This window comes from Vollenhovia emeryi, unplaced genomic scaffold, assembly GCF_000949405.1.
Source record: "Vollenhovia emeryi isolate VEMERY1.0 unplaced genomic scaffold, V.emery_V1.0 DF939150.1, whole genome shotgun sequence".
Lineage (NCBI taxonomy): Eukaryota > Metazoa > Arthropoda > Insecta > Hymenoptera > Formicidae > Vollenhovia > Vollenhovia emeryi.
Window position 1 is genome coordinate 553227 of NW_011967216.1, and position 24985 is coordinate 578211.

General features: G+C 43.8%; 4 protein-coding genes across 11 annotated transcripts in view; 2 read left to right on the top strand and 2 right to left on the bottom strand.

Moving 5' to 3' along the window:
* The first annotated feature begins 1694 nt into the window (after positions 1 to 1694).
* Positions 1695 to 6971, top strand: LOC105565627 (serine hydroxymethyltransferase). 4 transcript variants are annotated; one of them, XM_012018977.1, is made up of 7 exons: positions 1695 to 2070; positions 2591 to 2886; positions 4721 to 4914; positions 5023 to 5234; positions 5319 to 5643; positions 5730 to 6229; positions 6442 to 6971. In XM_012018977.1, the coding sequence occupies exons 2-7, from the start codon at positions 2710 to 2712 to the stop codon at positions 6606 to 6608; spliced, it is 1575 nt and encodes a 524-aa protein (XP_011874367.1). In that variant the 5' UTR covers positions 1695 to 2070; positions 2591 to 2709; the 3' UTR covers positions 6609 to 6971. The 4 variants fall into 4 exon arrangements, with proteins under 4 accessions (XP_011874367.1, XP_011874368.1, XP_011874366.1 ...); XM_012018978.1 differs by having other exon boundaries at positions 1695 to 1824; XM_012018976.1 differs by lacking the exon at positions 1695 to 2070 and having other exon boundaries at positions 2460 to 2886.
* Positions 6972 to 7922: 951 nt separating this feature from the next.
* Positions 7923 to 21477, bottom strand: LOC105565632 (Golgi to ER traffic protein 4 homolog). Its single transcript, XM_012018986.1, has 8 exons — positions 21463 to 21477; positions 21365 to 21368; positions 10976 to 11097; positions 10807 to 10885; positions 10416 to 10650; positions 10195 to 10333; positions 9730 to 9870; positions 7923 to 9647 (listed from the first exon to the last, which is right to left on the bottom strand). The coding sequence occupies exons 1-8, from the start codon at positions 21474 to 21476 to the stop codon at positions 9398 to 9400; spliced, it is 984 nt and encodes a 327-aa protein (XP_011874376.1). The 5' UTR covers position 21477; the 3' UTR covers positions 7923 to 9397.
* On the top strand, positions 13677 to 19590 carry LOC105565630. 4 transcript variants are annotated; one of them, XM_012018982.1, is made up of 7 exons: positions 13677 to 13876; positions 14492 to 14734; positions 14816 to 15200; positions 15302 to 15692; positions 15781 to 15903; positions 16041 to 16173; positions 16257 to 19590. In XM_012018982.1, the coding sequence occupies exons 2-7, from the start codon at positions 14493 to 14495 to the stop codon at positions 16303 to 16305; spliced, it is 1323 nt and encodes a 440-aa protein (XP_011874372.1). In that variant the 5' UTR covers positions 13677 to 13876; position 14492; the 3' UTR covers positions 16306 to 19590. The 4 variants fall into 4 exon arrangements, with proteins under 4 accessions (XP_011874372.1, XP_011874375.1, XP_011874373.1 ...); XM_012018985.1 differs by lacking the exon at positions 13677 to 13876 and having other exon boundaries at positions 14194 to 14734; positions 15302 to 15467; positions 15582 to 15692; XM_012018983.1 differs by lacking the exon at positions 13677 to 13876 and having other exon boundaries at positions 14194 to 14734; positions 15302 to 15653.
* Positions 16040 to 24985, bottom strand: part of LOC105565629 (methyltransferase-like protein 9) — a 30345-nt gene continuing 21399 nt past the window's right edge. Inside the window, exons 2-4 of one of the 2 annotated variants that reach the window (XR_001009209.1) lie at positions 22920 to 23132; positions 19596 to 20134; positions 16040 to 16113 (exon numbers count right to left, since the gene is read on the bottom strand). Coding sequence is in view for 1 of the 2 variants with exons in the window: in XM_012018980.1 (XP_011874370.1) it covers positions 19681 to 20134; positions 22920 to 23132 (667 nt within the window). In the remaining variant the exon portion in view is untranslated. Of the gene's footprint in view, positions 16114 to 18453; positions 20135 to 22919; positions 23133 to 24985 lie in introns of those variants that run through there. The other variant, XM_012018980.1, reaches the window with a different exon arrangement.

A 24985-nucleotide genomic window follows, 5' to 3' on the forward strand; every position in this document is an offset into this window, starting at 1 on the left:
TTTTTTCTTATCTATTCATTCTTTCCTTTCTGCATGTCTCTTTCCCTCTTCAGATCGATAGACCTTTCGTCATATTGTTTCTGTTCACTTTTGTTTAAATTTCAGTAAGTACATGTTTCCTTTCTCTTTTTTTCAAAAGTACTTTGCCATATTGATTCTGTTTTCCTTTTCGATAAGTGCATATTTTCTCTCTCTCTCTCTCTCTCTTTAGATATATCGATATTACCGTTCTCTCTTCATCATCTTCGTCGAGACGTCGAGTCCGTCCACCTGACTCTTTCTAACTCTTTCGCTACGATAAGACCGCAGAAGGGCTTTCGTTATATAAGAGCGCGTTACGCTGTGTATATTTTGTAACGAAAGAATTCATCACAATAGTATTCGTACAATGATTTATTGTAAATAACCGACTACGGCATCAGTACCTACAAGATGAGTGTCAACTATAGACGATATTAGTAGCTAAAGGATCAATTGCTCGTATACTTCTGCGAGACATTTTTTTATTCGCGATCGATCCGTTGCGATTATTCTTCTACTTATATTCATTGCATAATTTCGAGCTGATATACGTGAATTCGTAAACAAGCTATTCTCGGATATCGGTGCGTGGCGTGATTAAAACATAAAAAAAAGGCTCGACGGAAGGAGGAACGTTAATCATATCTCTTTTCGGGAATCAGTTGAATCGAGGGGAAAGAAAACGTGGGAACATCTTCGAAAGCCTGCATCCGAGCCTATAAAATATCTCCGACAGGTAAAACGTCAGGTTTAAAAGCCGAGCCGAGGAATCTTCGAGATAGCTCCGAGCATCGCTGAAGGCGAACGCGATTTCGGTAAGTAACGAGACCGTCAAGATAGAGAGAGAGGCAGGCAGGCGCGTGCGTGAAGGCATCCGGAAGTTTGATTTAAGAAAGAAAACCGCTGACCGGACTGGCCGGTCTAGATACGCGGGGAAAAAGCCGCCGATCGCGCGTTCGCTTTCGAGTCACGCGATTCGCCCTCGCGAGATTCGCAGCTGTCCGTCGCTTGAAACTACTCGGTCTCGCGCGTTACACAGTTTTTCTTTTGTCTCCCGACGAGCCGAAGACGCTTCAGCGGAACTCCGGTCGCTATCATCCGCGAACTTGAAAGAATGAAAGCGGCGGACAATTGGTGTCTCGAGGAAGATATCGGCAAATCGTCATCAGCGAGACGATAACAACGGTTTGAAACAAAATTCATATTGCGCGAGAGTGAAAAATGGTACAAAAGAGAACAAACTACGTCGGACTCGAAGTAAAGCTGGAAGCACACGAAGGAACTTAAGCAGTGAGACTTAAAACTTAAGAATTTCAACCAATCGGAACTTTTAGCATTGCTTAAGTTTCTTTTTCGAATGTGAATAGAATGATCTATCGAATATAGCGTGTCGGTTATACATACGGTATGATCACAGGTTTCGCTGCCTTTTGCATAAGATAAGTGTATTACACAATAAACAATGTGCAATACACAAACTCAATGAATATTAAAAAATGATTCTGAACGAATATTCCAAAGACATTCTCGACGAATAATCTAAAAACGTTCTCCTTTGTTACGAATACACGATTTCTAATTGTAAGAAAAATCGTAATCGGCGCGCGCGCTACGTCACGGGACCACGTGGGCGAGCACGAATCGCAGTGGCAAGCGCCTCGTGTCGGCGTCCGCGACACGGGACGTGATCCCCGCGACATTCGCGGCGGTCGTGTGTCGCTGAACCACCGGGCGTTCGTGCCTCGGTAATCGGTTCTGCGAACAGGGGGGGACCGCGTTGGACGCCGGCCTCGCACGAGAGAGGTAAAGGTTGCCGGCAGAGAACGATCCGTAAACGCTCGAGACTGTTCTAGGGTCGGAGCACAAAGCGACGTAACAGCTTATTACGACAGAGACGCGGGCGTAAACGTAAATGGCGCGCAAGCTTTCGCGTGAATGTTAACGTCATATGTGATTGGAGCCAAGTACGACATACGCCGAAGCTCTTGTACGCTAATCTATTAGTGCTGGTCTACAACCTTGCTTTGCGTGAGCTGCAAGCCTTGAGCCGTAAGAAATTAACCAATCACAGGCACAAGGTTAGATCAACATCACTAATGCGGGGTCTACAATGCGAGTCGCACAATCGACTGCAATTGGTCAATTCCGTTAGACACGTAAAGCCTCCGCTACAATGATTCTCGGTTCTGTCTACAATGGTCGTACAGTTGTATCGATGGTCGCTTGAGCAGTCGCAAAGTAAGAATTGACCAATCGCAGTCGATTATTCTTACGACTACGACTCTGCGACTCGCATTGTAGACAGAACCGAGAATCATTGTAGCGGAGGCTTAAGAACTGACCAATCGTGGCCGATTATTCGCACGACTACGACTCTGCGACTCGCATTGTAGACCACGCATAACGTCGCTTTGTGCCCTCACCCTTAGTCGTAGACGTAAGGCAGCGAGAGAAACGTAAGTCGTGAAAGGCTATTGTACGCGAGACTTACGTCTTTCTCCGTCCTACCTTTCGTCTACGACAAATTGTAAGAGTCTCAGGCGTTTACGGGATCGCTCTCTGCCGTCAGCCAAACCGCCGGCACGTGCACAAACACCAGGTCGACCAGGGCGTGTAAACGGCCCGCTGCTGCCGGCGACCACGTATCGCTCACGCACACGCATAGACTGGCCACGTGCGCGCCACAAGATGGCCGGGAATTGGTCGAGTTTGAATCGGCGCGGTTTTCAATTGGTCGAGAACCTGCTGCGTACCCGGAGCAGGCATATAAAGGATCTCGCCGATCAAGGACGCGTCGCAGATGCCTACAGTCTTCGGCTTAGCCGAAGCTATCGTCTCTCGACCACGGGTTGCGTACCAGAACGAGTGAGTACTTTTGAGTAATCTGTGAATGAGCTTGTCAATCGCGACGTAACGGTGGTATATTGTGTTCACTGTTGCGCAACTGATGTGTTCGTCGAGCCAACGGAAGCAAAGAATCCGCTTTCGCGGAAAGCCGGTGGCTATTCGATGGCCGAAGAGGAGCCTCGAGATCTGCGGATATTCGTCTGACATCGACGCGAGTAGCGCTCCATTTTCGTGAGACAGTTGAACGCTTTCGTTCGTAGTCGTGGGCTTCCGATGGCTCGGGAACGAACGTTACCCATGTATCCTTCTAGCTTCTTTGATTACACTTGATTAGCATTTTGCCAGTGCCGTAGCGGGGCCGAAGTGAAATGGGAGGAGGGTCCCCCGTTGACCAGGAACGTCAATTTGTATCAATTGGACGCAGCTGCGCGTCCAATCTTGTTTTTCCGCCGGGGCAAAATTCAGAAATAAAATTTCGGCGCCAACGAACCCCAGTCAGAAATGACTCGTCGATCGACGTCGATACGATATCGTATCGACGTCGAAACCGTCATATTGACGTCGATTCGACCTCGTTTCGACGTCGTTCGACAAGTCATTTCTCGCCGGGACGTTATCTCGTGTATCGACTGGGCTATGATGTTCCTTTTATCATTCTATGCGTTATATGCGTTTTTTTCACATTAGAAGTAAAATTCGGTTTTCCATAATATATGTATTTAGTTACTTTGCGATACGGAACTACAAATAAAACATGGCGCTAATTGGACAACTGCGTCCAATTGTTGGGCAAAATAGAATTTTCAGAGAACTCAATTCGACGCAGAGATTCACTTAAATTCTTTCTTTAAACTAATTCCACTAATAATATAAATTAGAAAAAGACTTGCAGTTTTGAACAGCTTCCTCGTCGTAATTGAGCTTTTGGGGCTCCGGACTTTCGCACGTGTCCGTATTATTTAAAACACTTTCGGCCTTTGATAAAGTTTCAATAATAATATTACGCGAAGGCACTTGAAATAGATTTTCCCCTCGTAATATCTCCCTTTTTTTCAATTATTAAGATAACAGCAATCTCTTTTTACGAACGAAAAATTATGCCTACACCTCTTCATTCTTTTGCACATTTTATATTTATCTTATCTCTCCGTTACCTCGTGTGTTTTACAAAATTTGTATAAACCTTGCCTTGGCGTTCGACGGTGTTTTTCCCTTGTTAATTTTTTCGGAATGTAATTTCAACTCGCCGCGGACTCATCCCGCTTACACGCCACGTTTATCACGGGGCGAGATTGTTTATCCATTATCTGCAACGTCGACAGACGAATTGTGATCGATCGTAACATTTTACGCTGTTACACATAAATATGTTTGTCAATGTAATTACGCCACGCGTGGGGTTATCGGTGGAAGAATGAACTTTAATGCCTCAGTAAAGCGTCAACTAACTTTACGATTACGATACACATACGTCCACTTGGCGCATTGCACATCGGGTCGTAGTCGGAGCAGCTGCTCGCCTTCCTACAAACTCGTTGAAATTCTCTCGTACCTTTCCATTGATTTCCGTAGATCGCAAGGTAATAGTAATATAATAATAAAAAAAAATAAGGATCGTCGGCTCGAGAAGAAAAATATTTTGCAAAAGGTCCGGTAGCCTGGCGTTACATTATTTAGTTTACTACACCTGTGAAAGTTGTTAAGTAACTTTACAATTTTTCACGGGTGTAACAGTAGACATTAGTTATACAAATGGCTATAATTAAAATGTTAAGTTATATTTATTATTACAATGTATAAACGATTAAGATTATAGAGGATAGAAATTGAAGATTGTTACGACTGTCGACAGAGCATGGCGGCGATACTCCGTGAGAATGTTTGGGACAGCGATCCCGAGCTCTTCGACCTGATAAAGAAGGAGAAGGAACGGCAGAGCTCCGGGCTGGAGCTGATCGCGAGTGAAAACTTCACGTCTCTCAGTGTACTTCAGTGCCTGGGCTCGTGTTTGCACAACAAGTACAGCGAAGGGTTGCCCGGGCAAAGGTGAGATCGCGTGTGTCGCGATTGCTCTTTCATACCGTGCTCTTATACACTGACGAGCGTTCGCTCGTTCAATAATGATCGGCTTTTCCATTGTTGTTACGCCCGCAGGTACTACGGTGGAAATGAATTCATCGACGAGATTGAATTGCTGGCGCAGAGGCGCGCACTGGAGGCCTTCAATCTGAATCCCGAGGAATGGGGCTGCAACGTGCAACCCTATTCGGGAAGTCCGGCGAATTTCGCGGTGTACACGGGCCTGCTGAAGCCTCACGAACGCATAATGGGTCTGGATCTACCGGACGGCGGACATCTCACTCACGGTAAGCGCGAACAATTCCAAGAGAGCTGCACGTGCGTACACGTGCCAGGCACGGTTCCGTTTAAACTGCATTTGTACGCCACAGGCTTCTTCACGGCGTCCAAGAAGATCTCCGCCACGTCCATCTTCTTCGAGTCGATGCCGTACAAGGTTGACCCCGTCAGCGGCCTCATCGACTACGACCAACTCGCGAGACACGCGAAATTGTTTAAACCGAGAGTTATCATCGCCGGAGTCTCCTGCTACAGCAGGTGCCTCAACTACAAGCGTTTTCGCGAAATCGCCGACAACAACAACGCCTATCTCTTCAGCGACATGGCTCACGTTTCCGGGCTGGTCGCTGCCGGCTTGATACCCAGTCCTTTCGAATACAGTGACGTTGTCTCGACGACTACGCATAAAACTTTACGGTACGGTGTCATTTCTTAATAATTGCGAGCGTATCTCTTATGATTAAAACAATGGCGAGACATATCTTCTATGTTTAATTCCACAGAGGTCCGCGCGCTGGTGTTATTTTCTTCCGGAAGGGCGTCCGGAGCGTCACGGCGGACGGCACGAAGGTCATGTACGACATCGAGAACGGAATAAATCAAGCGGTCTTTCCGGGTCTTCAAGGCGGACCTCATAATCACGCTATCGCCGCTATAGCTACCACTATGAAACAGGTGAAGACACCGGAATTCGTCCAGTATCAGAAGCAAATCGTGGCTAACGCGAAGAGATTGTGCGCTGGTTTGCAAGAGCACGGCTACAGCATCAGTACCAACGGCACGGACGTCCATATGCTGTTGGTAGATCTACGATCTGTGGGTTTAACCGGCTCGAAGGCAGAGAAGGTCTTGGAAGACATTGCTATCGCTTGTAATAAGAACACTGTACCCGGTGACAAAAGTGCACTGAATCCTAGTGGTATCCGTTTAGGAACGCCCGCGCTCACCACACGTGGCTTTGTCGAGAAAGACATCGATAAAGTTGCGGACTTCATAGACAAAGGTATTATAAGTAATTCATAAGAATTCGTTAGCGCTCAGTGGCTTCGATCGCTGAATCATCAAAGATTGCTATGGTGGATTTATGTTTGTTATTTGCGACATTTTTATAACATGAGAAATAGCTTCTGAGCGCCAACGAATCAAACATTATAACTTAAATACGTATATCATACAATGAGATTAATAATAAACTTAATACTATTTTCTTTCTAGGACTGAAACTTTCTAAGGAGGTGAGTGCTATTTCCGGACCGAAGCTGGTTGACTTCAAGAGAGTATTAAGTACCGATAAGACTATTATAGCAAAGGTAGCAGCTTTGAAGAAAGAAGTGGAAACTTTCTCGAGGCAATTTTCGCTTCCTGGTTACGAAACATATTAAGCACGAAGCATACTTGGTTCAATTTGTAAATTTAAATATTTCAACTCAAATTTTCACTTTGCCGTTAATTATAGGTTTCTTAAAGTATTGTTATATTTTTCTACGAAAATATTTGTACTATTTATGTATCTTCAAATGCATGCAAAATTCAACAACGCGGCACATTCAGAATCATTTCTATTATGAATAGAGGAGTTGCCTTAATGCTATGTAATTTTTTTTTCTAATGGAACAATAAATTCGTTATATAGCAGGCAAAAAATAATTGTATCGTAAAATTTCTCCCAAAATTCTTTTAAGACGATTGTAATAATCAGATGTATTTTCTGACTTGCTAATTATAAACTGTTATTTATTTAGCGATAAAAGTTTTTTATTATTTTCAATAATTTAAATATTATTTGTCGTTTAAAGTGACGCACTCCTTGTGCGAGTATGTGGACTCACAGTTGGCGGATTTATCTTTTAGAATCGTGTTTCGTTTACGAATAAAGTATAAAGGATCACGCATATGAAGGATCCATACTATAGGTCGATTGACGAAATCGTAATTGTGGGGTATCGATAAGAAAATGTCTGTCCACCTCCCCTCCTCTTCTCTTCGAATTTACAAAATCGCGAGTTGCAAAGCTCAAAGTGGACAATCATCGCGTTCATGCGTGGTAGTCACGGGTCAACCATTTCAACGCTTTTGACGTTTTATCAATTGGGTTCACATGACATTCGCTCTATTAAGTTGCTCTCGATACTCACAACAATGCGCTAACTACATTTCATACTGCGCTAATTAAATTAATTAACATAAGCTGGGTACAAACGTTCGGATTTGTACGTAACAAGGGTGATTGTGACCAAATTGATTAATTTAATTGATAATTAGCGTAATCGATCAAACACCATTTTCATATAAATACAATTAATACGCACGCGCAAACACGCATACATGCACACACACACACACAACACACACGCACACGCACGACATGTATCGTATTTTTATTTGTACAACATAACATTGAACATGAAATAAATTTTGAACTCTTTCTAATTTATCATTATTCTTTTTCACTGACTTTGTTGTATTTCACTTAACATATCACTTGTAATTGTTTATAATCACTTATCGTGTCATTTCCTTATAACATACATTGTCTTCGTATTGATCATATTCGTGGAAATTTTAACGCACTTATCGTTTCTGTTTGGCGTTTCCAACATAAAATCGCATGAATATTTACCGAGATAAAAAATATTTCGTGATACGAAATAGAGATTTAGGAATAAGTGTTACGAGTATCGAGAAAATCCACTGTATTGTGAAATAGTAATTTTAATTAGGAACATGATGACAGAGGCATATCTGTACGTTTCACTCAGCTCACATACTGCGATTAAATTAGGTATTTTTAGCGGATACACGAAGGAGGAGTTGCTATTAGAATAATATATCGAGCAATCATTATTTGTTATTATTATTTTTTTTAAAGTAATTTATACAAATTATAATAACTAAGAGAAATCTCCAAAAGAACTAATTCCATACATACACGTTCCAAAGTAATAATATCAACCAGATAATTAATATTACCTCATTTTCACCTAATTATAATAAACATTAATTTTTTTAACAAAAAATTAATTTTAAAATGTAGAATTTTTCGATCATGTCGATAATGCAAGTCATCAGTTATAATGATAATTATCATATATTAAGATAACAATTTTGCATTAAATAATTCTGACAACGTAATAAACAATGAAGTATAATGAAGGATACTCAATACACTTACATATATTCTAGAGAGATATATTTATTACAAAGCTAAATTTATTAATCAAATGTTGTCTATGGTTTCGTTTTCATTTTAATGCACAGCGATATTATATTACCTTTATTAGTTAATGCTGTGAAGATTTTTATTACGCGGTGCGATGGTCGTTTTATCTCCTTAGTTAAATATATGAATTTCTTTTTTCTCTATTGGTTTAAACGATTACTCATATCAATATAGAATCCAATAAATAAATATATCGCTCGTTGCTCCGAGTAAAATTCTCTTTCTCGATGCCACGGCAACAAGCAGTCTCGGTAAGCATTCTTTTTTTCGGAAGCTACAATTATGTCACATTTATTTGTCCACACGCAGTTTTAGTTTTTATATAAAATAAATTTTCGATCCAGCAGTTTTACACGCATACATATTCATGTGGTTATATGCACGGTATACAGGTCGTAGCTAATGGCGAGGATTTTATTCAAAGTCCAAGTATAATTGCTGAATTCATAACAGCATATATGTATATGTAGAGGATGAAGATATTGATTACAAACTCAATTCGTACTCATACGAATTTTTGCACATAAATTGACAATCATTGTGTTTTAAATATTACTTGATCAAGACTTTTTATTCAGAAGCATGCGTCGCGTTTTTATACAAATCTTATTTGGCTAAAAAGAGCATAGAAAATATTATACATATATGTATAAAATAATAAGACACGCCTATGAATTCTACTATTGTGAATTCAGTACATAACTTACAACTTTGATAAATTCCCGTAAGTCGTCCCACGCACTCTCAGGGCTCTACACAGTTCGGAATTACTGTTTCTTCGAATGGCAGTAATTCCTTCAGCTTTTTTTTGGTCGTAAACGTAACGTTCACAATTTCAGGTTTCATTGTCGGTTAACACAGGTGCAGTCAATGAAAGTATTTGGGTCGAAGAATAATATATTAAAAGTTCGGTATTCAGCATCACACTGCACAGTGTTGCCTCACCTTTAATCAATCAAGTTCTTGCGCGGCGTGCGACGTTGAGGCTGTATTTCGTTGCTCGTCGTCCGAGTCGTCGTCCTCCAGGCCATTGAAGAAAGATTGCAACAACGAGCCGAACAATCCCTGATTACGTGGGCGCGGAGGCGGGATATTGAAAAAAAGTTGGCCTATTTTATCTAAGTACTGTCGATAACATGGATCTCTGTTTAGAGATATCTGGTACTGCTCACAGAGAATTGTGAACACTGCTAGTTTACCACTGCGAACACACATCAGATCGGAGGGACATGAAGGACGTACTTATGTAATCGGTAATGTATCTCTCGCATTGTATGACGTACCTGTCGATGGTTTTGAGTAGGAAAAACAAAAAATTTAATAAAGGAAGAAGATATGGCGGGCCGCTATTTATTTTCGGGTGCCTTGAAGTATAAGAATTGAAGGCCTCTTGTGCCGTTGCTTTGTTTTGCAAACAAAGATACCTGAAATCGATCATGTGTAATTAAGTTATCTCGTATACAAATTAAAGCAAACGGCACGCGATACTGTTTTCCCTACTGGATTGCTTACGAGAGCCAGTCAGGATTTAGCCCCAAGTCGCTGGATCTAAAACTCTGCAGCCTTATTGGTTCTCGAAAGCAATCCAGTAGAAAAAATTAGTATCGCGCGCCGTTAGCTTAAATATAAAGATCTGAAATAATTTTAATACTCCTTGACCTCCGAATCTGTTATATCACAACTTGTTTCTTCTTGATGCAATATTTTGAACATTTCCGACGTTAAAATTGAGAGTCAAGTCAACTTACTGTAAGACTGCTTGAGCTATGAAGAGATCTATTTCATTCATATATCCACGCTGCTCGTGGAGTTCGACCAGCATTGCAGCGCATCCGGAACCATCTCTACTATGTATAAAGTGTTGCCTCGCCATTATGTAATTCTTTTCTGATCGGAAAGTAGATCTGTTACGTACAGTGCGTCCAAAACAAATTACACAATAAAATCCCCCCCCCCCCCGCAAGATTACCTCTCCAAAAGACCTGAGCTATCTTCTGGTGCAAATCTGGATGGCCAGTCTTGTAATCCGTGCCCTTGACACTCCACTTAAGCGCCGACTGCACGAACACCTCCCTTTCCGGTGACGTGGCGCTCATTAAACTAAACAAGCTCGTGATCTTCTCGAAGAAGCCCTGCGCCGGCACCGTTCCAGATTGCGTTAAAACATTGACAAATAGAATTCCTAAGTCGGCTCCGCTTGCGTGCTGCAAGAAACGAACGAGTCATTAATTACGAGTCACATGGAGAGTCGTGCGGACAGTACGGAGCTCTCGGCGCACGGTTCGTCCCGGGAGAAATGACGAGAATCGTTTCGAGGGACGCAGGAAAATCCGGCGCACGCGACGGACGTTTACGCGTACCTGTTCGTGCTGTAACAGAAGCATCGAGCCGTTGTACAGCAATTCCAGGAGTTCTGAGTATTTTCTCTGGCCGAGGTATCTGTAAGCGCAGGAGGAGGAGGTTAGAGAGACGGGCGGAGGTTTTTTCGGGGTGCGGCAGCGCCGGGCGGCCGGCCCGGCCGACTCTCACCTGAAATACAAAGTTCGATACATCTGATGGGCCTCATAATAGTTTTCGGAATTTATCGAGGCCTCCAATTTCGCTAGAACTCGCTGGACACCGTGACTGTACCGCGAGGCCATGTTTACACTATTTGGGGAACCTCGCGGCCGCACGCGTGCGCGCGCGCGCGCGCGGTTGGCATCAGTGCGCGCTTTCCCCCGCGTTGCACGCGCGTGCGATTTAAATTTTCGAAAGCCACGCGTTTCACCTGTGCGCCGGGGAGAAAGAGAGAGAGAGAGAGAGAGTCGCTCTACGCGGCGCGCGCGTTGGATTGGATTGATCTCCGGGTGCGCGCTGCCCACGACTCGGACCTCGTTGCGCTAAAAATGGAGACACTCGCGCCGGCCTCGCCGTCGCGAGTTTTAATCCCATGCGCGCCGGCCGCGTCGCGCGCGGCCAACTATTTCAGTACTTTCGGTGTTTTATCGATTGGCTCCGTGTCGCGTAGCCCCGCTCCCGTAACTGCCGAGCTACTTGACGATGACGCGCTAAATATATTTAACGCCCGCGCGTTAATTAAGTCAATTACGCGTGTTATTAATTAGCAAGCTAATAAGACGCGAACGTTCGTGCGCAGCCCGACTGCGGGCTGAGCTTATTCGCCCGAGCTCCGATTGATTTAATCGGTTATTAATTCCCAAATGAATGCCAACTAATAGTTACGTAACAACGACATTACAAGTTCCCACTCGGCAATGTAAATATAATACAGCATGCACCGTACAGAACAGTCAAACACGTTGTCGAGTGGGAATTGATGTTACGTAACCGTCGACGTTGTCCAGCTGTGGCACTTGTGTTATTTTGTTAAGGCAAATAAAAGTATTGCGCCCGTTTCTACCAACGCAGCTTAACTTTAATCTCGGTTCGACTTGCTTTATACAGTATCTTTTTCTGGTTTTACGAATTAGATCCGGTTTCGCCTACGTCGCTTCCCTAGTGGCGCAATATATTGGCGCAATATTGGGAAATGTGCGGAGGAAAGTCCCGCAGTATGAAGCAGGATATTAATATGAGACAGTGGGTTTTCTGCTAAATTAATAGACATCGTTTATTGGCTCCACCATGAAGTGAAATTTGTCTAGTGGAAAATTCATTGGTATGATCGCGTAATCGTCGCGGAAACAGATTTGCGATTGGATTCGGACGTTGAAAACCTGCTGTCTCATAAAAGGGAACTTTCCTCTAAATCTAACATTCTCAACACTGGTCCCAATATTGTAAGGTGGACGCCGCCTCCTCTTACCTAGCCAATACGCCTGCTTAGGCCCAGTTTCACCGAACGTTGCTTAACTTTAAGCCCGTGTCAGACTACGGATTGGGATTGGGATTAGATTGAAATTTAACCAATCACAGTAAAGTTTACTAATCTCAAGTTCAGTAACTTTTACTCTGGTTGGTCAAATTTCAATCTAATCCCAATCTCAATCCGTAGTCTGATACGGGCTTAAGTCTTAGTTTAATTCATGTCCCATGCAGCACAGAAAGTTAAAATAATGCTGCTGAAACGCTGCAATGTTGAATGTTGAAGTATAAATATCTTTTCTACGTTGAATCTAGGTTAATGTTTGTACATTGATGCTTTATGTCGCTGCAACGTTAAAACAATCTTGAACAAATTGTTTTAACGTTGCAGCAACATAAAGCATCAATGTACATTAGACGTTTCTGCAATATCTGTTCAACGTTGAATCTACGTTTCGTAACATTGATGCAATATTGCAATGTTGCAATGAACATTTCTGAGATGTTGATTCAACATCTGTGTGCTGTATATTGTGCGTTACCTCAAGACAAAGGCTTAAAACATAAAACATTGTCTTATAAGGCTGACTTAAGGGTATATAAGCCATTCTGCTCAGGGGGTCGATTCGGTATCTTGCAGCATAGTGAAACTGCTAAAAGTGAGCGACCCTGTCTCTTTTTAAGGGGACAGTTCGAAAGACGAGGCTACTTTTAGCATTTTCATGCTATGGTGCAAGATACAGAATCGACCACCGGGTCTTATGGCTCAGAGCGCGAAGCGACGTAACAGCTTACGACAAAGACGCGAGCGTGAACGCAGATAGCGCGCGAGCTCTGGCGTAAACGTAACGTCGTACGTAATCGGAGGTAAAGTGCGCCAAAGCCGGCGCGCTAATCTCCTTCTTCGGAGGAGACGCGTCGCGGGAAAGTCGGACGATCTCTCCCCGATAAGAGAGCAGCGGGGCGGAAGAGCGCGCGGACGCTTCCCGGGAGGGTTAACGCACGATAATACGCCCGGCCTTGCGCCGAGAACGCCGGCCACGCCGGCGGCCGGCGCGTTCGCTCGCGGCTCGGTTCAACGATCGCGCGCGACATTCGGCGTCGCGTCGAGCGCGGGCGGCCCGGCGCCGCCGGTCGTCGGTCTAATTCGCCGTCGAGCGCGCGCCGCGGCGTGCCGCGAGGCGGCGTAATATATCAATTGCAAAAAGTAATATTGATAAATGCGCAAAGTGGCGTCGCGTAAGCGCAGCCGGGCCGCCCGCGGAGGAGGCGCGCACACACACGCGCACGCACGGGTGCGCGCGCACGTACGTACGCGCGGGTGCGCGCGTGTCGGTGCACACGCACGTGGCCGCCGCGGGACGCACACACGCACCCGCGCACGCACACACGTGTGCGCGCGGCCGAAAAGCGCGTAGAGCGCGGCGCGCCCCTGGCGGCGGCCCGTGCAAGTGACCCTCGCGGAAATAATTATCGCGATTTATGTTATTTGCAAATGTGATCCCGGGGCTTTAATTAATTAAGGCGATGCCGAGCGGCGGGGACTGACGGCGACGGACGGGCTCCTGGGGCTACCCGGCTACGCCGCGAGTGGAGTGGAGCAAGCGGCGGCCGCGGCACGGGGTGAGTGTGCACGGGTCCGGGAGAGTAACGTACGTTCCGCGTTACGGCGGTCTGGTCCCCCCTGCGCGTGTCGGAAAGGGGGGCGGTGGCTCGCCCGCTCGGCTCGCTCGCTCGCTCGATCGCACGCGGCCGGCCACTTTTTTTTATCGGTTCCGCCGGCGATAACAATGGCCGGTGGCGAGAGAGCGGCGAGCGGCGCGCGCTCGCCTCCCGGCGCTCGCCGTCGGTGCCGACGGACGCGGTGACGCGACGCTCCGTCGTCACCGACGCCGTGCCCGGATGGGCGGACGGACGATGGCGCGCCTTCCCGGTCGCGCCCGACCGGTCGGAGCTCGACGGCGATTCGTCCCGGAGCCGCGGAGTCGACCGCGATAACGGGTCAACGAGACTTGTCGCGATGCGTATCGATCGCCGGCGTCGGTTTGTGCCTTTTCCTTTCTCGTTCTCCGTATACGTTGTACAAATAATCGGCGACTAGTCCTTTCGCGTCTCTCCGATGTATCCGATCGAGTACACCACGTTTCTGTGTACCGGATAGATCCTTGCGTGTGCAGGGAGACTTGATTCGTTTATCTCGTCGCGTTGGGAGATTCATGTCCAGTTATATGCATGCAGAATGGACCTGGCGGAAACTATGAAGAACATTGTTGCCAAAGGTATGCAAACCGAAATGGGTCCGCCGGGCGGAGGATCAGGCTACTCTGCGTCACCGAGCGGCGCCGGCTACGTCACGGAGAAGATGTACATGTTGTTACAAGCGTATTTACAAAATAAAGGATGGAATCCCGGTATCGAGCTACTGCAGTGCTTCTCGGAATTCAAGGATGCGTCCATGATGCCAAGCGCCGCTTATTTACAGTGAGGACAAACGTTGTTTTACGCGTCGAGCACGCATTTGTGCCCGTTGCGAAGTACTCACCGCGCTTGTTACGTTCGCAGGATGATGGCGTCGAGAGTCGCACTGGATTCGCAGGGCAGGCTAGTCCTACGAGAGAACGGCAAGATAATACTACCCTACGAACACTTCGCCAACGCCGTCATGTTGAAGCACATGAATGGACCGCACGGCTTACACCTGGGCCTGGAGGGTACGGTCAGAGCGGTCATGGAGTCCTACACCATCGGCAGAGAGTGCTTTGGGATGGAGAAGGAATTTATCATAGAGGTCGTGCAAAACTGCCCCAATCCCGCTTGTCGCTATTACAAAAATCAGCTGGAGCTCACTCAGAAGATGGGCCACATGGCGCCGACTTACATCCAAGATAACGAGGCGACCGCGTCCCTTCTGCGCACCGGTTTCCCACATAGCGCAGATTTCCAGGCAGTGAGCGAACTCTTTATACGACACCTCCTACCTGTCGTTCGCTATTACGCAAGCCGAGTTTATTAATTTGACACCTTGCTATATGTTTGTTCTCTCTGCAGAGCCTAAGCAGCGCTAATCCGAACACACACCTGGGAGGAGGATCCACTGCGGATTTATCGGAGATGAGGGGTGCTGGCAACCAATTGAATCTTCAACGTCCTCCAAGCCGTCCGTCATTAAATATTCCGCATCGGCCTGTGTCGCAAGAGAAAAAAGTGCCATCCGGCAAGCAGCATTACGAATCTCTAATACCAAATATACCGATCTCCGATCACAAGTTGACGGACTTTTTACGCACCAATCTGGACAACTTGGACAATCTCGCTTCTCTTGGTTTAGGAAACTTACAAGGATTAGGGAACGCCAACAAGGACCTGTTGGCGCTGCACAACGGCGCATGGCCTTTAGAAGGTGAAAAGGGATCCCGGTCATCATCTTCAAATTCGGAAGGTTATTAAGAACACGCGGTACACGCGCGGCATAGTGATAAGCACGTTTTTTTTAATTAAATTTACAAACGCACGAATCTATTCTTTAGGTGGTCAAGAGAAGATTGTGCGCGCTTTTGCGGAAGTGATGAAGAACATGGCGAGAATGAAAGCTTGCGTACGGCCGGCGATGTGCAAGCCATACGGCAAACAGTCCGAGGCCCTGCAAAAAAGTATAAATTCTCCATTTTATCTGTTTTTCCTAGTTTTCTCCCTAAATGAATTTATTGCATTTAAGGTGTTTTACGAATTCACTCTCTCTCAAAGTATAGTGTACAATGATTTTCACGTTGCTCATTCGCAATTGCAGCATTGGTCGATACAATACAGCTTGTACAATCGTTGAGAAGCTTCTTGCCGCCTCCGCACATACCAGTCTCGAGCTGGAAAAACGAAGATAAACACCGATTAGATCACACTGGTACCCCTTACCTGTCAACGTTGTAAGTAATTTTACCACTATCTTCAACTCTAATGTGTATTTCTATCACTACGTATATATATATATTCCATTGTTCTTTAACAGAAAAGCTGGCGCAATGGAGGAATTATGCGAGCAGCGTAAGCTAGACTAACCGTCGTGTTCGCTTTACTCGCGACAGACCAAGTTTCGTCTTTTTGCGCTCTATGATGTTCTAGTCACAAGATGTTTATTGATTAGCTGGGTGTTTCGTATCTAAACAACCCGATGGATTGCTCAAAAAAGTTGTTGGCGTTTAGGACTTCAAATACTAAGAGACAAAATGAGTCATGCGTGGACTGTGATAAACGTGGGTAGCGTGAAACAAAAAGATTTATATGTAGGGCTAAACTCACACCGCGTCATCTTAGGGATTCTTACTAGCTTTATTTCATCGCCGTAATTTGATTTCACATTGTCATTGCTCTCGAGCTGCCTATGGTGCTTATTCGACAAATAATCTATCGATTGATCCTGCGATTATATACCGAAAACTCAACGACCGAGTTGCAATTACGTAAATGAAATAATATTCGGTATGAATAGCATTTATATTTACCGTATCGATTTAATAATTTGCCGTTTGTGTTCCAATGATTACTACCTGATTAATATCATATAAGGTTTTCTTTTATATGTATAAAACTGTTAGGTAGGCGTGTAAAACTTAAGTCGAAATGAGAAGCAAAGACTAAATTGATCTGGTACAAAAGCTCTTGCTACTAATCGATTGCTACTTCAGCATTCGCGGCATAGCTGCATAAAGGAAGAGTTGACAATTTTCTCTATTATTGGACTCGTTATTTTGTTTTTAACTTGTTTGTTGAATATAGTATATTCTTTCTTAGAACTGTGAATTAATATGAATCGAGTTATTCAATTAGCAAAGTAATTACTGTGTTCAACTTATGTACACAATTTTGCATGTATACACGTATACATATTTCCTTTAAAAAGCTTTATATATGCGTTATTATTTACTTTTAAGGATGAGATGAACATATATAATTGTTATTTCTACTGCTGTTCGTTAAACAAGCATACGTTGAAAGATTTGTATATGTTAGAAGATTTCTAATAAGCTCCATGGGCAGTGTATGCGGTGTGCACGTAAAAAAAAATCATTGGTCAATTCATATAGGTATTTTTTAAAAATCAAATTATTTCTTAATATATACGTAGAAAAGAAAAAAAGAACGAAATTGTTACGAGGAACTCTTATAAGGGGGTGTGGTTCGCACTGGGACGCTCAAAGACTTCATCGTGCACTAAGTATTATTACGCAGAAACGTTTTTACTCTTGCGAGAGAAACTGTAAATTAAGAGGAAATTGCGTTTGTGGTTTCGATCGAACGCTTCCTCGGGCAAACGGCATATCGTATCGGTTGCAGGAGTAAAACCGTTTCCTACTCGGTTGTTATATGCGCATATAAGCGGTATGATAAAGTGTTTCCTTCTTTCTCGATAAAGTTACAAGGCGTTCGTCTTTGGATGTAAGCGATAAATGCCGTGTACGTCGCGAATGCAAGATCGCGCGCGACACTCGAATGCGTGGGGCTCTGTTTTGTGGGCTGTGTGTATGTGTCGGCAAGAATGCGAAGTTTTGGCTATCAAATAGCAAAATTTTATATGAATGCGCGTATATTGAAGATGTCTTTCTATACATGTATCTGTTATTATTTACTACACATATGCAGCGAATGTGCCGATCGATTACCATTTAGGAGTCGGATCCATGATTCGAAAGACGTGCGAATTGTTACTTTCTTTTGTTCTGTTCTCTTCCTTTTTACTCCCGACTGCTGCCAACCGAAGGTTGGAGAGGGAGTACGCGTTTCACTGAAGCGACTTCGTTGTTATCGATATTCTCAATAACCAATATCTTTTGATGTCAACTTTTTTTCGATACATGTGTTATTGCTCTCTTTAATATAGTTTCTTTTCTTTCGTTCTGTATTGTTTTCCTCTATTCTGTAATACAAATAATTGGAGAAAATATCACTTTTGATCGAACTGGATCTTAGTAGTTTAATATTTTTCCATCAATTTTCCATACTTTTTTTAACTCGGTAAACTACGCGTCAATTATTTGTAGGCTCTAAAGCAGTTTTTTTGTTGAAATAAATCCATATACTTTCAAATCGACAATCGATCTACTTTTTCATGTTATTAAGCATCATATGTATGTTCCGTTCGGTATTCTATTGTGTTCGAATTGTGGGAAACATGCGGAAATCCGATGACGATTAACAAGGCTGGAGAATAATTTTCGACAGTGATTCTTTATTTGTTTTTCACGGCTATTATAGCCGTTTAAATGAATGCAGATCCGGCTTCTATAGACTGCGTTTTTGTTGACATACATATATAATATATATATATATTGACAAGAAGGCTGCTGCAATATGGTTCATAATTCGACGATAACTTGTTGCACACCAAAGTGTATTTCCAATAACTAGGTGGACTTATTTCTTATAATATTACGTATAATTATCAAAAATGCAAACGCAATGTCGTTTGTATCTCGATTGGTCGGTCCGTGTGATCAACGCAATTAAGCATATCCATGACTAAGTCGTTGCAACTTATGCCAAATAGAGAAAAGGGAGCGCGGAAACAGAGTCTGGCGGGGAAAGGAGTTGACCAAATGTACCAAAGTAGAATTTCGAAACACGTTAGGGGCTACGTCCGAGATAAATCTTACCCTATCGATTTGAATACCACAGCACAATTGTTCGGAATATGTTGAGGAGTTTGTGCGTTTATGTTTGTTTAAGGCAAAAGTTGCAGCACTGCTTTAAGCTTCTTCATCCTCCGCTTGACATTCGTTGTATTTCGTTAACGACGGCATCGCCGTATATTTATGTGTTATAGATTAAAATTATCGTTAAAGTTTAAAACGTTCGTTTTTCCATTATTCGTTTTGCGATTTTATTACCGCAGTTGCTGCAACTGACGCCACAATGTGCATTAGTTTAATATTCTCCTTTGTATACCGTCCGTTGATTTCTAGTTTAGATAATTAGATAAGATTTGATTCTAGAGGGACGTTCTCTCGAGCGGGATCGAGCACACCAGGAAAGGGGGGGGGGCAGAAAAAGGGCAGATTTCGTTTCCGGATCTCGTTACTCTCGCGCCATATCTATACCATAGAGACCGTGTACATGTTTCCGCACCGAATTCGACAGTAAGATGATAAACGATTGTAAAATGCGCACCGTTGTCGATCCGTCGTTCCCTTTTTAAACTCGGATCGGTAATTGATATTCGTACACCAAACGCTAACCGCTGTGTCTGCACATTAAGCTCGTCGTCGCTTGCCAGTATTGCTCTTCTGTATTCTCGCATAATTCTAACTCATGACAGCAATTATTAAAGTTTTTACAAGTGTGAAAGACATGCCTGGTATCACTTTCTCACGCTTCCTCTCTATCCCCTGTTAGCCGTTCCGTAAGTACACTGTACACAGCCCGCCTGGCGCCGAACCCTAAAAGTCCCTTCGCAGCGAGACACCGTCGTTTTCCGTGAACTCGCAGGACCGTGTGCTAACCGGCTGCGCCTCCAGCACGAAGATCACGTCATCTAGGAAGTAATACGACTGTCCCAGATCGCCCTCGCACAGATACGGCAGTTTGCTCCAGACGAGGCATCGCAGACCCACCGGGGCGAAGACCCGGTCGATCAGACTGGCTATCTGAATCTCGAGCCCGTTCCCTCGCACCGGTAGGTACTCCGACGGCTTGTGGTTACCCCTCTCACCGACCTCGACGTAGGGGCTGAACGGCAGCACCAGGGCGACGATCAGCCTGCCGCCGGGAGCAAGCGAGGTCCTCAGCAGCCTCAACAGGGTGTTTGGACGGTCGCAGCGGTCGAGAAGGTTCAGGCAGAGGATCACGTTGTAAGGACTGGCCTCCTGGTGCCATCTCTCCACGTCCAGCACCCTGCGAAGAGGCCAACAACTAAAGACGTGTTCGGGAAAAGCTTTTCCTCTATCTTGTACGTTATTCGGATATTTCCAATTCTTATATGTCTGGCTTTTCATACTCTACTATTATTTTGACTTTGTTTCAAGAGGATATACAAATGTAAAAAGGGCACAGAGGGTGTAAAGAATGTTCGATAACAGATACACATAGAAATTCATCAATCATGATCATTCGAAATTAATTTTTTCACCGATACCAGCTTGAGTTTTAATTTCATAAATTGTCCCACGAGTGACAGTCTATTATAGAAAAAAAAGGTCGATAAGCTCGCGCAGAGAGAAATTCCCCGGTGACGATCCGAGATCTACAAAACGTCGCGTGTGTTCGGTAACAGGTGCACGTGGCGAAAGCCGAACCGCGACTTCTCTTTTTGGCAAAATAGTTTTTCGAAGGCGCGGGCGGCGGGAGAGCGCAGACATCTACTAAGGCGAATATTGCGCGGGGCGGAACGGTGGGTACCCGGGGATAGTCGGAGTTGTACAAAACGAGTTACGGGGTCCGTCGCGCGCCCCACGGACGCTCATTTAAAATTCGAGCGGCGACCCGGCGCGCTGAGAGCAACTCGGGGGCCGGGCGTGTCCCGATAGCGGCGTCCGCGGCGGAGACGCTCCGCTCCGGGTGTAAAACCACCGTAAACTTCTACTCCAATCAATTCGGCGCAATAAACTTGTTAGTGGCGCATCGTGTTGAGAATATTACGTATCGACACGAGCGTCGACAAGTGCCGGGGTTTATACATCGTCCGCCGTCGCGGCCGGTCGGGCGGCGCGAACGCGCGCGCGACGGGACCGGCCGGCCGGCCGGCCGGCCCCGGCCGATCAATTATCTTATCTCACTTTATAATGAAGCCCACGTTTTTGAGATAACCGTAATAACACCGCCCGTGATGGCCTCTCAATTCGCCCGGGAACGGCGCGCGTAATTGCGCGCGCTTATATTATCGAGGATCCGTATCGAGTAACCGCGAACCGCGCCCGCATTCGCCCGATCTATGGATCTGATTCGCGGTTACGTTGATTTGCATAAATTCGATACACCGAGAAAAATTTCCATCAGGATAAACCAATTAAGCAGCGTTTCCGATGGTTCATCTCTTGAACTTTTCTTGACTTTTCCCTGACATTTCCAGATTTCTAAAATTCCCTGACAATTCCCGGTTTTCCACATTTCCCTGACCACTGGACACCCCGTATTAGATAAAGTTACCGATGAAATTTGATAACCGATCGTAATTTTTATCGGATACATCCGTTTGTTATTATGTAATCGGATTATCCGATTAGATGTACTCGGACATTTTTCTCAGTACCTTTTCTTTTTTCTCAGCGTATTTATTCTCGTACGCGGAAAAAAGAATGATGTGCAAACAAGATCAGTGTAATTGAAATAAAATCGCAGAAACAACATCAGTATTAATAAATGAAAAACATGAGATTGTTGTCTCAATAATCTGGATATTTAGTTCAATGCTTAAAATTATTATAAGTGATTTATTTATGTTTGTGGCAGCCCGTGGCATTAACGTTTAATTCGAGCAACTTCATTTTCTTTAATTCAACAGCATGTTTTCCCGCGTAGATAATTATTATTCGTTTGATCAACGCGAAGGAAAATGGATTAGATCCGGCGAGTTTCGCGATGAAAAGGTCGATTCCGAACTGATTGAAGTTGTTATTATAATTCATAAAGCCGGATAATTTATGAACGCTGGTATTTCAAGTAATTTCCTCGCGGGACTGAACACGTCGAGGGAAGCCGTGCATACGGCGCTCTAAGCTGTGATGAGGATAAAATGTGTCGCGCGAATCTACCGAGTCGTGTGTCGCCGTTACGAGGAAATGTAAATGCACGTTCAAGGAGCGAAGATTCCACCGCCCACCTTTGGCCGCACGTATTCGATTCAAAGAATGTAATCTGTTTCGCGTTCTCGCATATGCGACTCCGCGCGCTCGCAAGGGAGCTTTGCAGTTGAAAAATTTCCGCCCAGCCAGTAAAGATTCCTCTCGGAATATTCAGATCGAATCGCCTTTGCATAAGCGCATACAATGACCGTAATAACAGTTGCTCTCAGAAATATTCCCGTTTCTTGATTACGAATATGCTAATTTTAGGCGAATTAAGTTACACGTCGCACACATTTTGCACATGAATTCCAGATGCCCGCTAAAAATAGTGAAGAGAAAATACGGGAATCGACGAGCTTTCGAGGCCGATCTCGGTGTGTTCAGTTTTAATCATTAAACGAATCTTCGTGAATCGTTCGTAAGGATTTCGTGGATGGACAAAAAATGTATCGACAGCATTAGGTTTCATTGGAAACAATCTTATTAATTTAATGACGGTATTAATGAGACGAAGGTTTTATTAAAACGGCTCTTGGTATTCAATTAACAAGACTGTTTCCAATTAGACTAATGCTGTTGTTACAATACATTTTTCTCATGTATAACAAATAGGTCGAAGAATCCGACACAACAGGAAACTTCCTTTATTCACGCAACGTTTCGGCCATGGGTTTTCGCCCTTTTCAAGTGCAATCAACAGATTCTAGTCGGCGTATGGCACGTGGTCAAATGCCATTGGACCCAGTTAGGAATGTCGCTACAGAGACATTATATCTCTCTAGAAACGCGTGATTACTGTATGGGCGTAGACACGAGACTTTCTCATGTGTATCATGTAAAAATTATGAACATGGAAGAATAAAGACGCGCTCTGCTACTTGACGAAATTTACATACGTGAACTTTCTCTTCGCCAGAGCCCACCTCATGGGGGGTGAGATATCCGTGGCGTACACCTTCTCGAAGAGATGCGCCACGTGGGCGGTGGTTGCGCCATCACCTGCCCCGAGGTCCACCAAAGAATGCCAGGGACCCGTGAAGCCGCTCGCGTCCATTAGCTTTTGAAATTGCTCGCTGGAGAACACGTGCATGGAACCGCGGCCCAGCAGTCTGCGATAATACGAGAAGTTTTCATTACAGTAAAACATCCGTCTCGGAGATAATTCAGAGCGAGCTGTTAAAATTTTTCTTACGTAACGAGCTGTTAAAATTTTACGTCGTGTAATGATTTATATTTGAGTGCTTTTCTCAGAGCTATTTGCATAGCTACACCCAGAGTGTAGCCTCGTATTCGAAACCAAAAGTTTCATGGAAATCGAACAAAGTTCCCTTGAATTTTGACCTTACTAGGCTTTTATTTCATTTTACACCCTCAGAAAGGATTTCTTTAACGAGACAAAAAAGATTCTTGACGCGCGTTTATATTTTTCACAACCTTATTTAGTATAAAAATAAGACAACGTCAAAATAAAATTAATAATTCTTATTCTCCTCTATCGAATTAAAAAAGATTTACTTACTGTATTGAGACAAGAGTAACTTATTTAAATGTAGACAAGAGTAACTTATTTAATTCTGTTATTCGAGTAGAATACGTCCAACTAAAATTATTTTTGTAAAGTAATCCTCTCCCCCCATGAAAAAATATATTTAAAAATATATGTATTATATAAATTGCATATATATACATATTTGTATATATATTCTTGAGTACAGTAAAAATATACCTTCTTTACTTATATTTGCTATATATTTTAAACGGCAAAAAATGATTTAATTTTATATATGCAGGCATATATTTTAGATATATTCTAATATATCTATTTTATATATTAGATTATGTATTAAAAATATATTTAGCATATTTTATGTAAATATATAGTATTTTCTTATATTTGTTCTATATCGTAGGCGGCAAAAAATGCTTTAATTAGTTATACGTATTCTTATATTTTATATAGACATTTATATATATTAACGTATAAGTATTGGTATATAATATTATATAATATATTTTAGGATATATACTTTTTCATGGGGGACGTCACGTGTGTTTCGTTTAAGGATTAAAAAGCTCCTGAAAATTATATTCCAGCTATGTAATTTCGTTGAGTTAAGAAACACGGTGTAAAGTCTCAGGAAAAAGACTTCTTGAAATATGTGTTAAATCTGTTCGCAATATTTAGAGTCAGACTTATAAGAGTATCAAGGTAAGTCGTACAAGTCGATGTGATATAAACCCGCTTGACGAAGGCTGCGCTACCAGCGTTATCATTAGGCGCTTTTACTGCATATTACTGGCCGATAATGCATCTTCATTTCGCCATGAAACTTTACGAGCCCGAGCACGGGCTTAATTAGGCTCGTTATGAGGAGCATGATCGCCGCGTGTCCCCGTTCACGTTTCGTCGTGCAATTCTATCGGAAGGCAATATAACTCGAAAGATAAAAGACGCGAAATCGAAGATTATCGGACTCGTCTTATTTTGCGTCTCGTTGTAATCAATAAACGTATCGAAGGCGATTCTAACTATGTACGTTCGATTACTTGATATTCAACAACGTGAGTTCGCGTAAGAGTAAAATTTTACTCTCAATTCGATACGAGATAATCCGCGTCCTCGGAGATAAAGACCGCACCATCGCGGATTCATTTCTGTTGAAATACAGTCGGACTTCGAGCAAATTAAATTTATTCAAACTTATGCGTGTTTCATTAATTCCTACGATCTTTTACTTTTCGGGTACAAACGGGCACAGGACGGGGAGGGGAAACATGTCCCGATCTTGCGGCTCTGCACTATCTATCGATCGATCCAAAGAACGAACGAGCACCTGCATATAGAAATCGAATCCCCGAGGCATCTCCGCGGCAGCAGGTTGCCCCGCGGAATTCGTCGATGTCATCCGGGATGAATGGGGAGGGAGACGCGGGGGGGGTGGGAGAGAGAGAGAGAGAGAAG

Bases quoted from the DNA above. Each gene is read 5' to 3' on its own strand.
- LOC105565627 (XM_012018977.1), top strand. From the start codon at position 2,710: ATGGCCGGGAATTGGTCGAGTTTGAATCGGCGCGGTTTTCAATTGGTC. The intron at 5,235-5,318 runs GTAAGCGCGAAC...TGTACGCCACAG, and splicing joins CGGCGGACATCTCACTCACG to GCTTCTTCACGGCGTCCAAG. The intron at 6,230-6,441 runs GTATTATAAGTA...TTTTCTTTCTAG, and splicing joins TGCGGACTTCATAGACAAAG to GACTGAAACTTTCTAAGGAG.
- LOC105565630 (XM_012018982.1), top strand. From the start codon at position 14,493: ATGGACCTGGCGGAAACTATGAAGAACATTGTTGCCAAAGGTATGCAA. The intron at 14,735-14,815 runs GTGAGGACAAAC...TTACGTTCGCAG, and splicing joins CCAAGCGCCGCTTATTTACA to GATGATGGCGTCGAGAGTCG. The intron at 15,201-15,301 runs GTGAGCGAACTC...TTCTCTCTGCAG, and splicing joins ATAGCGCAGATTTCCAGGCA to AGCCTAAGCAGCGCTAATCC.
- LOC105565632 (XM_012018986.1), bottom strand. The intron at 10,651-10,806 runs GTACGCGTAAAC...CGTTTCTTGCAG, and splicing joins TTCTGTTACAGCACGAACAG to CACGCAAGCGGAGCCGACTT. The intron at 9,871-10,194 runs GTAAGTTGACTT...GATCGATTTCAG, and splicing joins ATAGCTCAAGCAGTCTTACA to GTATCTTTGTTTGCAAAACA.